General features: G+C 43.4%; 1 protein-coding gene across 1 annotated transcript in view; it reads right to left on the minus strand.

Moving 5' to 3' along the window:
* Nucleotides 1-2,858: 2,858 nt before the first annotated feature.
* The window catches only part of CALCR (calcitonin receptor), a 37,943-nt gene continuing 28,455 nt past the window's right edge, over nt 2,859-12,346 (minus strand). The window contains exons 6-12 of the mRNA XM_037163009.2: nt 12,039-12,165; nt 9,200-9,353; nt 6,421-6,481; nt 6,271-6,337; nt 5,741-5,959; nt 5,162-5,203; nt 2,859-3,191 (exon numbers count right to left, since the gene is read on the minus strand). Of these exons, the coding sequence (XP_037018904.2) occupies nt 2,859-3,191; nt 5,162-5,203; nt 5,741-5,959; nt 6,271-6,337; nt 6,421-6,481; nt 9,200-9,353; nt 12,039-12,165 (1,003 nt within the window). The remainder of the gene's footprint in view (nt 3,192-5,161; nt 5,204-5,740; nt 5,960-6,270; nt 6,338-6,420; nt 6,482-9,199; nt 9,354-12,038; nt 12,166-12,346) is intronic.

The raw sequence follows: 12,346 nt of genomic DNA on the forward strand, positions 1-12,346 counted from the left end.
TTTACCATTGACACAGAAACAAGCAATTGTCACTGCAAAGAAGTTTTGCCCCGATAACTACTCTTAAGAAGCATTTGTTGTATAGCTGAATGAAAGTTACATGAAACAGCAATGGCAGTGAATGAGGGAATGCATAGGATGGGTTGGAGCTCCATGATGAGAGTGTTTTTGTCACTTCTTTGTTTAAAACCTTTCCTTTCTCAGGACCCTACAATGTCCATGTGAGCCCAAAGGCCTGTTCCGGGTCCTTTGCAGTAGGGATGAAGGCAGGTGGGCGGCTGACCATCGGGGTTCAACCTGCCTGCTGAAGAATCAGATTTTGTGATGTGATGAGAGATTATTTTTGTTCTTCAGGATCAGGAGGGTGTATCACTCACTGGAACATAGAGGGAAAGATGTTTCCCTTCTGTATCCTCTTTGAAAAAGTTCTCCACATCTCACGAGACCAACGATTTTGCATAGTGTGAAGAACCTATACTTTGCCCATGTTCCCTTTTGTTAGTCAGTCTCATTTAACCCTCATTTTTTCTTTTCATACTTTCCAGATCTACACATCTTTCCAATAGTGGCCTTTATGCATACTAATGATTTAATTAGTTGCCTTTTATCCTTAGTCTCTCTCTCAAACTGTATTAAAAATCGATGACTGTAGCGATTCTAATGCTCTGATGTGATGTTGGACAGTGCGGGTCTGCCCCCGGGATGCGAAAGGACACGGTACTGTCTTGTCCCAGATTTGTTTGCTGTGCCTCCCAAACTTAAAGGATATAAATCGATAGTTGTATGTGATATTTGTTTTATCAAGGATATGAGAAATGTGTCATGGAGTCAGACTGAAGACTGAAGATGGTAAAACTGACAAAGATAATAATGTTACCATTTGGCACATGGTTTTCTAACCTGTGCTTTGGATTATCCCCCTCTCTCCTGCAGGACTAGGCAGAGATGTCGGCACCCACGACTGAAATGAAAAAGGAGATGGAATGAGCAGGAGACGAGATGAATGAATGGCAAGATGAAGAATATATTTCTTTAGAAAAATACACAAGTATACACCTTTTTGCTTATCACATACACTGTATTAATTTATACATATACATAGCATAAGCATTTCACATAGTTTGGGCAGTCGGTACAATTCTATTATAAGCAATTTTCTTCAGCCCCTACTATATTAGCTTAATAACATCTAGAATATTTTAGCAATATATTATCACATTTGTACTAGAGCTGCCTGAAATACACTGTTTTCCATGTTTGTAAACAAAAATAGAAACACCATTACATAAACACTGTGATTGGAAAAATACCCTCTTTTTAACTCTTCCTTTACATTCGGTAAAAGAGACTTAAACTACTTTAGTATCCAAAATATTTTCTGAAAGAATATAATTTTGGGGGGGCAACCTATCCATGTAACCAGAACAAATTTTTTGTCTTTCCACAACTAAATCACTTCCACAGTGGCATGAAGTGTCATAGATGAGACTTGTGATTTAAAGGGTTTCGGTGTATCTCCTCATTTAGCAGACAAATTAAACAAGGATAACTCTGATTATGGTTCCAAATTCACAAATTAATTTCAGGTGCCAGTTATAATACTGGCTTATTCAGGGACTTTGGAAGATTTTGAACTGAGGAAGTAAACAGAGACACGGGAATGTAATTTTGGGTTTCAGTGAGAAACCATGTGAATTTCAAATGAATTGGGAATCGGTATACGGATTTGTAGTGGTTACATTTCCCCCCTCCTGTGCACAGCAAACAAGAGGTCAGCTACAACCTGACTTATAATTAGCCCTGCCGAATCTTCCTGAAAAAGACTGATATCTTGTTAAGCGCTGAAGCCGGGTGGAAAGCAGTGAGTGAACTTATATGGAGTCCTTTAATTACCAGTCTTAAATGTATCTTTTACTGCTAGGTAGCACCCAAGGGCAAGAGGTAATCAGCTTTACAAACTTTGGAGTGGTTTGCTTTCTAAATCCTAGAGCTTAGGAAAGTAGAAAACTTTCTTTAGAGAGAATATTCTCTCCCACTAGGAATTATATTTTTGGCAGTTTTGTGAAAAATTTAGCAAAGGATTCTTTGTGACCTCCCAATTTATATACGCCAGTGACCGAAGCACATTTCAACCTGAAGGCCCCTTCCTTACCAACGTTAGGGGCTGCCTACTGGACACGGTCATCTAAAACTAGGCTGAGCATAAGCCAGTGACCAAATTGGCCCATCTAATGTTTCAAGCAAATTGACTCAACTTCTTTTCCATTCAAAGCATTACACCTTCCTTCGTTTCCACATTCTTAGCCATCCCTATGTGAGAAAGCCACTTGGCCTTGTAGAGGTCACGTCGTAATTTGTGTAGTTTGCACTGCGTGGATGGCACAACATCTGAGTAATATCAGAATCGATTGAAATAAAAAAATTAAAAATCAGATCCATAGCCAAATACAGAAATAGTCTAATTCAAATTTTAGAGTTAAAAAGAAAAGATTTTGACCGTGATTTTCATTTTTAAAGGTATAAATGGCTCAAGATTAACAAGGAGCACCCTGTATCTGAACTAGGTCAATTCACTTGTGTTTGTCTCGGACACTTTGCATACGTTACACCTGCATTTCAGCACTGGATGGAAGATGGAATTCACAAGTGTCGCAGTGGGAGACTCCATTCCTAGCCTGTCTCCCATGGCAATAGTACCAAGAATATTCTTCAGCTTCACTACGGACAGAATTACTTAAAGATTCTTCACAGATGACATGTTTGGCTCCTGGGAGGATGGGGGTCACTTTAAACGCATGGTTGTTTTTTCTCCCAGGACATGAAGGCTCAGAGATCACGATGCTCTATTGGCTTCACACTTAAGCGCTGGTCTCCTCTTCCACCACTTCCACCACTTCTACCACTTCCATAGGGATAAACTCAGAATTCTCCTCGGCAGGGCTGATGGTAACGATGAGGTTCCTGGGCTCCTGGTGGCAGATGTAAATGGGGAGACCACTGCCAGGCTCAACCTCAGCCTCTGCGGCAGCGGCGGCGGCAGCTGCGGCAGCAGCGGCAGCGGCGGCAGCGGCGGCGGCGGCAGCATTGAAGTCGGGGCGCCTGTTGTTGGGGCGCCTGTTGCTGCGGCGCCCGTAGCGCTGGTCGCATTCGATACTACATTGGATCCACTGGCGCTGCAAGGTGGCCTGGACCTGGAAGAGAAAAGGGAGTCTTGTGCTCATGTAAGGTCAGAACCGGCACAAGTCAAGTTTCTGAGCACAATTCTTGGGACCTAACAGAAGTTAAAGGTGGGCGATTGAACTGTAATTCCAATTTAAAAGGCTGTGTGGTTTGTGCTCTGGCCGTGCGGGGAACAATTGGCACCAGTACCTGCCTAGGCCTCCGTGGGCAAGGTTACTTGCTACTGCGCAAAGGTTTCTTCTTTAGCTCTTGAGTCCAATGAGCGAAATTTGACCTGGTTTCACACTTAATACATGGCAGACACATCCCATGAGGAAGAAAGACTTGGAAAACATTGTATCTGCTACCACCTCTGATAAGGCAAGAGCCTGATGTAGAAGATGTGTAGAAGTAGTCAAGGCAGACAGTGATAAGTTTAAATGAGTTAGTAAAAGGACCCAGTGGAAATAAAATTGCCTCAGCTTCTCCTCATTTGTCCTTTTAAAATAACCCCCAGTAGAGCACTGTGCCTATTAATTAAGTGCCCAGCCCAGTACCAGGTGAAAGGATTTGAAGTCTACTTTAATTTTTTAATGATTACTACAGAAATGTTCATAGCCCTCTATAATCATATTCCAAAATGATAACCTATCCTTCTGTGTGCAGATGGTGACCTGCTTTACTCTGTATACCTCACGTATTAGAATAGGCCCTTAGCAGCACACCATCAATAACTGCACTTTAAAAAGGGCCATTATTTTTTACAATGCCACAGGTCGAGCCTAATGTTTCTTTGATCCAAGAATAAGGTTATTAACTTTTTTAAAGATTCTATTTATTTATCTTTAGAGGGGAACGGAAGGAGAGAGAGAGGGACAGAAATATCAATGTATGGTTGCCTGTTGTGCGTCCCCTGCTGGGAACTGGCCTGTAACCCAGGCATGTGCCCTGACTGGGAATCGAACCACTATCCTTTGGTTCGCAGGCCCACGCTCATTCCACTGAGCTACACCAGCCAGGGCAGGTTATTAAATTTGTTTGACAAAAAAAAACCCCAGGAGATTTTGGTTTTTTGCTCCCAAAGCATTAGAAATGTTAGGATTTGCTAAGGGGATAGATAGTATAACATTCAGAGTTTTGAATTAGTATATAAACCATCACTCATTTTAAAAGCAATTAATAGAGGTCAATTTAGAGTTTCCCCTGATTATTTCAATTTATTTATTGCCAACTTTATAAAATAAGCCCCAGTCTGATGTTTGGAGACATAATTATTACACCCAATTTTATTATTAACCTGCTGCGTAAAGTTGGTGCATTTGGGACTCAGTTTACATATATTTGTAAAAAAGAAGATCAAGTTGTAATAGAATATTTTCACTATGGTCTTATTTTCCCGTTAAGTTCTCCACAATCACCTGCAGTTACGTTATGTACTTGAATGGAAGGCAAGGTTTCTGCCAGGAGTTTTGATCCAGTGAATGAAAAGATTCTAAGGCCTGCCCCTTCACTTTCTGCCACCACAATTTGACAGACTGCAAAACAAATTTAAGGTTAAAAATTATGATTAAAAAAAGAAACTTTAAATTCACTTGGAAATTAAAAAGTAGTGGCGTAATACTGCACCAAGCTGCTGAAAAGGAGGCAGCAAACCAGCACAGACGGGCTGGATGTTGGCTCTGCCCTAGTGAGCAGTGGGGCTTCCAGAGGATGGGGCATGACCTTCCTCTCTGGGGGATCCAGGATGGCCTTCACTATCGCTGCTCAGGGTGCAATCCAAGGAAATCATAATTTAGCTGCCTGTTTGAGTAATACCTGCAATTGTACCACAAGGCACAGAAAAGATTCACCTTGCAGTGGTGGGAAAACACAACCCCGCTAGTCATGCAACCATGAAAAGAGCACTATGACCATGAGCCCAAATGAGAAGCAGCTCCCTGGAAGATGAAAAGTGCTGGCTTCGTATGAACAAGCAGTAGTAACACATGAAAGGCATGCTTACGTTGCTGTTGTAGAAGCAGTAAATCACGGCAACGAAGAATCCCTACAGAGAGGAGGAAAGAGCTGAAGTTGCTTTCACGTACATTACATTGTTTAGCCATTAATGTAAGTAGACAATCTGGAGAGGAACATTTTACTATTGCGATAGTCAAGGTTCGATGAAAAACTATTGCTACCACTCACATCCAAGGCTTCACTACAGTTGGGAAACTGATGGGCATGGATTATGTTGTTCTTCAGAACTCCCCTCGAGAAAACAAAATACAGCCCTCAAAATACTGGGGGGGGGGGAGGAGAGGTTGGAAGGATTGTGGGGACAGGAGCTTGTCCTCGGCACCGTGCACTGGCTCAGTCCCTGGACAGGTATTTGGACATGGAGGTATCTCTCCAAGCCCATACCCCCTGCTTCCTTCTTCAACTGTAAGATTCAGAAAGTGGGAGAGCTTGGCAGTGAGAACCCCTTCCAGGTTACACATGGTCAAAAGGGTCCCTCTCATCACAGATGAGCCCCAGGGAATGGATCATCCTGCATCAACCAGCAGAGCAAGTCATGGAACACACGCACCACCGGCTTCCTTACCTGGAAGTGAATCAGAGAGTGCATCAGGTAGTCGTAGATCTGGGCAAGCACCTTGTTGTTGGGCCTCCAGGGAAACACGACGAACTGCGCTCCCAGCAGGGGCACCAGGAACAGAGTGGCCTTCACCGCCTTCAGGTACATGTACGAGTCGGGCTGCTGGGCTTCCTTCATCTTCTTCACGAGCACACGGATGATGTTGAGCAGAAAGAAGAAGTTGACCTGCAAAGATACGATGTCGTGAGTGAGCAGACCAGCAGGTCAGGACCGCTGAGGGACACCCACTTTCCTCAGTTCTTCTTTCCCCCGGGTGGGGAGCCCACCCACACAGGACTGCCTGAAGGTCGTTCAGTTTGCTCTGCACTGCTGGGACATTGAGCATCGATCAGTAATTGTTCTTTTTATTAAAGATTATCATTAAATTAGCTTCATTTGAAAGTTATGATATACATGCTAATAGAACTATCGCCGAAGAAATCCCCAGAGAGGACACTCTGGGGATGTTAGTAACAGACTTCGAAAGCAGTTCTCACCACCAGTGCTGCCATGACGGGGCCGTGGATGATGTACAGCAGGTGGGTCTCCGCGCTCAGCCAGCAGCTGGACAAAGGGAGGGGGCAGAAAACATCAGTGCACATGCATCTCATCTACAAGTGTTAACTAAAAACACCCACAGTGCTTACTTGTCATTGAAGTACAGGGTCCTGGTAACGGCATGGATGATAGTTGGCACCATGGGGAACCCTAAAAATGTGAAACAGTACCCATTACACCTGGCTTCTTTGTCATAAGCTATAACTGCAGTTGCATAGAACATAGACAACTTACTTACTTTGAAAAAAAAAGTGGCAAATTAATTGTTTCTGTCAAGATAGTTTCCTGATGTTTAGCACAAATATCTTTGATCAAACCAGGTAGAAATGTTCTTGATTAGAACATCACGGGCTTTCAGAGAGTTAGGTTAAGATCACCCAAATAATTAAAGCCTCTCCCAAATCATGTGGGGTGGTAGACACATTATTACTCTCTCCAGGACTAACACCATTGTCACATCTCGATGGGGTGAGGATGATGACTGTAGACCAGAAAGCTTTTCACTGTGTGTGACCTGGGCTCTTTCAGAGAGAGAAGCTGGGGTCCCCAGGAGCACGTGACCTGGGACAGCATGTGGAAGTGACGGTCTGAGAGCCTTGTTGGTGTTTGCAGTGGCTTTTTACTTTTCTGTCTCTACCATGTGCATCAATCCTGTTCTCTTTCAATATGAGAGCTTCAGAGTAGCCGGCGTATGCTCTGGCTGCGGACCTGTATTAAGGCAGCTTAGTATGGACCTCCCCGACTGCACTTGAAGTGCTAGCGAAAACAACTTGGAATTTACAAACAGAATGATGGAGGTAATTATTGGCAATGCATCCTGTCAGGATACTTCTTTAAAAATTTTTTTTCATTCTATATAGCTCATCTAGACAAAAGTTGTAATTTTTGTGAGGAAAAAAAGATGTCTTTTTCCTCAAATGTACTCATGTATAACAGCACATTGTTTAATTTGGTTGAGAAACTTGTAAAATGAGTTTTTAAATTCTATCAGTCAAGAAGTGTGTCTCAGAAGTGAATTAGACCTACACACTTTGATTTTCTGAGAATTATAGGCAAACAAGAGAATGCCTGAAAATACTGAGTTCTCACCAGAGAACAGCCTCCCTTCTAAAGCCATGAAGCATATAATTCAATAGGACTGTCGATTCAATTGTAATTTTGATCTGAAATAATTTTGAATTTGACCATTACACAAGACATAATTGTGTTGTCCTGACAGCCATTCTAGCACACGGTTTCCCCACTGGGGCTTCGAGAAATTCATTCTCTGAATTTATTCTGAAACACATACTTTTAATGAGACAACAAGGGACGCATATGGGGATCTCACTCCACCTCATCCTGTTGTAGGAAGAAAAAATGTGTTTCTTTCAAAAATAGATTTACATCCTTTTTCTTCCAGGAACATTTTTTGACTAGGGCAGAGAGATGTTCTTAAATAGTCAAAGCGGGTACAGGAAGTGCACCGTAGATTTCACTTTGAAGGAAGGAAGTATTTAGATCAGACAGAACAGTGTATGTGTGTGAGTGCATATTGGGGGGCCTGGGGTGGGGTGCTATTTCCGTGGAATACTTTGATTCTGATCATTTCTCTCTTTTTGCTTAAATTAGAATATCTTGATTTCTGTCACTTACAACCAAAGAGTTATAACATCATCAGTTCAATGTTGAAATACTCCAAATATCTGTTCCATTGACCCATAATTATAGGATATCTTGCTGGGTTCGAATCGTGTGCTTGGTTAAAAATCCATGTATTTCTATTAGGGAGGGGTGTTATGAAAACGAATCTTCCCTAGGGTTAGCCCTGGTCTAGATTGTGGAAAAGACTTCGAGTTGCTTATCGGACTTCCCAGACACATTTCTGTACACTTGGTAACAATGTCTTTTGGGCAGGGGTTTAAATACAAAGACTGATGTTCTTAGAAACCTTTTGGATTATTCTCTATCCTCAGTAAACCCTTTCCCTCTTACCAGTATTTTTAGGAGCTCCCCAAAACCCTGCACTTAAATGTCATGCTTAGCTGAAGATACTCTACAGCCTCTGTTCTAAGATTTACAGTCCTCTGATCAGTGGATGCCAAGAATTCTCTGATATGGGAGTTTCCTGGGACTTTTAGGAAAATAAAGCAGCATGCGTTTTTGTCCCAGAAACTTTTCCCTTTCTAGACCTCACTGTCTATCTTCCCCCTTTCCACCAGAGTGGGCTACACTGATAGAGCCCTGGGGGAAGGAAGGGAAGCAATTCTAGGGAGTTCTCATGGACCCGAGAACCCTGCCTCAGTCAATCTACAGAAGTGGTCACTGCTTGAGCAATCCAGCCCTAAGTTTTCCAAAGCCATTGCCATGCTCTGTGAAGTCAGACGGGCCCCATTTGGAGGCCCATGTGGTTATACCTATTGCTCATCTAGTCCCTACTCCTTCACATTTTGTTGGAGAAACCCTGCTTGATGGATGGGCAGGAAGCAATGTTCTTGAGAAAGGGATGTGGGCCAGGGTGGGGGACATACAGAACTGAAAATGGGACATTCTCCTTTGCTCTACAAACAGGTGATAAATAAAACTGAAGGGGGGCTGGTTGGATTTTCTCTTACAGGCATGTTTTCTATCCATCCAATGGCCGAGTTCCTTGAAGACACTCATCATCGTGCCCCTCTGTTCCCACCCCATGTCCACCACAGTCTGTATAAACTTGTTAAAGGGCTCCTACCAAGCTCTCCTGGAGACCGAACTCCTTCTAGCATCTGCCTCATCATTCCTCAAAGGACCTGGGCCCCTGATTGTTCTCTGACACCCAGACCAGAGGAGATTGTACATATACAGACAGAGGGGAATGAGGCTCAAAACTCAGTTGGAGGTAATACATACCCCAGCCCAAGAGATAGTACCACTTCATGTTTTGCTTCTCAGTGAACACGGTCACCACAATGAGTGTGTGCAGATAGATCCCCTCACACAGCATCCAGAAGTAATTGCAGGACATCAGGTAGTGGTTGATAAAGTGCAAAACCTTGCAGCTCAGCTGTCAGAAGGAAAAGGAGATGCTCAGGAGAAGACACAGGCAAAGATGTGACAGTGAGCAGAGGGTAAGTGTGAAAACCAGCCAAAGTGTCTGCATCAGCCTGCGTTTAGCTTCCCCAAGCACCTGGTCACAGGTGCCACCCTCTATATCCACAAGTCAGAGCAACACTTGATGGATTGGATTAAATTCTACCTTTCAAGTGTTTTACAGTTGTTTTTTTCTCTAGGAAGTTTGGTTTTGCATAGCTAAAAAAACCCCAAGTCTTTTAGCTTCACAGTATTTCGATTTGAGAGCATCAAGAGTTAGTCATGTCATAAAGATAAGCTTCTTTCCTGATTTTCAAACTTAGGTCACTTGGAGGACCCTTAACGTGTGTGAGACTGCCATCCACTCCTCCATACCCAGAAGGAAAGCTCCTGTACAGTTCTCTGGCTCCCCCGTCCTCACACTTAACATTTCCCCGGGGCACGAGCTGCACAGTGGCTGAGCCAGGATGCTATATACCAGCTTGCTGGGTGTAAAGCTTTCTAGGCAATACGAAAGCTGCAAGGCAGAGCTAGGCTGGCTTTTTGGTGGCATGGAGGCAGCCTGGGTGCAGTGGCTGATGGACTACATAGGCATGTCTGCCTCTAAAGTATCCTATGAGAGTGGAAATATCCAGCGATGCTAACTCCTAAGACCATTAAGAGCAATGACTAGAGCAACAGACAGGATGGGAAAGCCTTGTGCAGAGACCCAGGGAGTTAGCCACCAGGCAAGTGTTCATAGCAACCCTGAGAGCGATGGCTTATAATATTATGCCCTCGGGAATTTTTAAAAGCTTTATGCTTTTTTTTGGAACTACAAGACAATCTCTTGGGAAAAAGCAGGGCAGTATTTACTGTTTGCATTTGAGAGATAAGGTTAAATGATTTCTGCAATTCAATGGTGAACTCAGAAAAATCCTGAACTTAGACTATTTCAGGAAGATAACAGGTTTAGCAGATTTCACAGTAGATGAGCAGCCCCTCCCCCTAACAGCCAGGAGGGGGCTGGTGGTACACAAGTGGTGGGTTTATTTAAGAATTTACGATAGTTCATAACTTGATGGTGTATGATTTGCAGGGTTGATTATTTAGTGATTGAGTTCCCGTGTTCTGGCCTATTTTGTAGAGACAATAAATAACTTTCTCAGGATTTCCACACTTAATGGGAAATGGGAAGCCAAAAATTTGAGTTTTTCCCGTTGAGAGATGATTAGTTAATTGCTTCTACATCTGTTTCAAACTTAGTGGGGGTCATCCTCCCTAATTAAATGTAGTGTCCGCATCCAGTTATGGACAGTCGTTGCTCTGCAATGGCCGAGCCCATCTCTTCAGGAATGCCTCCTCCCGAGGGAATGAACGAGACAACGAAAAGCACTGGTGGTGCAGCGGAGAGAGGGTCGGCTCCTGCGGGAGGCAGGTCTGGGTCTGGATCCCATCGCTGACCTGCCACAGTGCAGAGGACACAGTGCAGTACCGTGTCTCTGTTTACTCAGCTAATAATGGAGATAATACCCACCCTTCACTGAAGTCTTAGGAGAATTAAGTGAAATGAGATTATTTTATTGAAATCAGTTGACCTTAAAAAAGAAAAGTCATCAAGATAAACCCCCTTCGTCTTGTTCTATAGGTTAAGACAGGAATTTGTCTCACATGACAAAGGCCATGGTTTTAGACAATGGATCACAATTCCTCTTTGGATATATTCACACTGCGAAAGATGATTAACACCATGGATCCATTAGCAGCCAAATTAAGCTGCTTTCCCAGGCCATGCCACTGTCACACAGGATGCATGCTCTGGGCAGATTTCACGCATTTTTGTCATCGGTTGGCAGAGCCGTCAAATGCCAATTCTGAAAGCTGAGGCTATCTACACATGCTTGCATAACACAGTTAAGCAGAGAAACAAAAATGCAAACACCGCTTGGCCCTTCCTTCTGCGCTAGAAAGCTTCTGTCTGTGCTTCGAAAGGCACTCTCCACCCTGCTCCCACTGCCCTGGGCGCAGAGAAACAGCTCTGACCACCGCAGTCAGGGCTTCCCTGCCCTGTGGTTTCTGGTTGAGCTCAGATAATGGGACCATCAGCAAAGATGGGAGATGAGAATGAGTGAAGTAGGGGTAATTAAACCTTTTAAAAGTCACGCAGATAGAGAATATGATTAATATTTAGATGGCTCACTAGAGTGAATGCATAGTTATTCATCGCTGAAGTATCTGGCCCAAGCCCAGCCTGATGCCAGAATGCTGAGGGGATTAATGTTTAGGCACATCTGTAGCCTGGTAAGGGACATGCTGGGCCACCAGGGACGCACTGCCCCAGTGTACCTACTATTGCCTATGTCCTTACGGTGTGCTCAGTAAACTCCCCATAGATGTCCATGCATCTTCAATTAGCAGTGAAAACTCACAAGTGTTTGTATACTTCTTATTCGCTTATGAGTGAATCATTCCCAGCCCTTTACTATGGCACAGAACAACTAGTTCTACTAACTGCCTAGAAATAAAAGACATGCCTTGCTTAATGCAAGACTGAACTGTAAAACTAAATACGTTGCACATGTAAAAAAACCTGCTTAAATCAAACAATAACACCATGTTCACTATTTACAGATACTACATCCTTAAAAATAACATTAAAAACAAACAAGGGGACGCTCACCGGATCCATGCTCACGAATTCCTCGTTGGGCACCACTTTAATCAGGTGAATGAGGACAGTGATGGAATTCAGGATGTAGGTCAGAAACATGTGCTTGTGTATGGTCACCCGCTGGCAGCTGAGGCTCCTGGGAGGGAAAGTAACAGTATTAACCAGCGCCAAAATGCTAAAGTGCCGGGGTGGGGGAACATTTTGGCAATATTTGTAATATTGCCTTTAACGTTGGTCGAGAGAACATATGGAAGTAAGTGAGGCTGGTCCCGTGTATAAGTCTTATTGTACTTTTCTGTCTGATTTTTAAAAACAGT

The sequence above is a fragment of the Artibeus jamaicensis genome, unplaced genomic scaffold, assembly GCF_021234435.1.
Source record: "Artibeus jamaicensis isolate MK-2021 breed Jamaican fruit bat unplaced genomic scaffold, CSHL_Jam_final contig_923, whole genome shotgun sequence".
NCBI classification, from domain to species: Eukaryota; Metazoa; Chordata; class Mammalia; order Chiroptera; family Phyllostomidae; genus Artibeus; species Artibeus jamaicensis.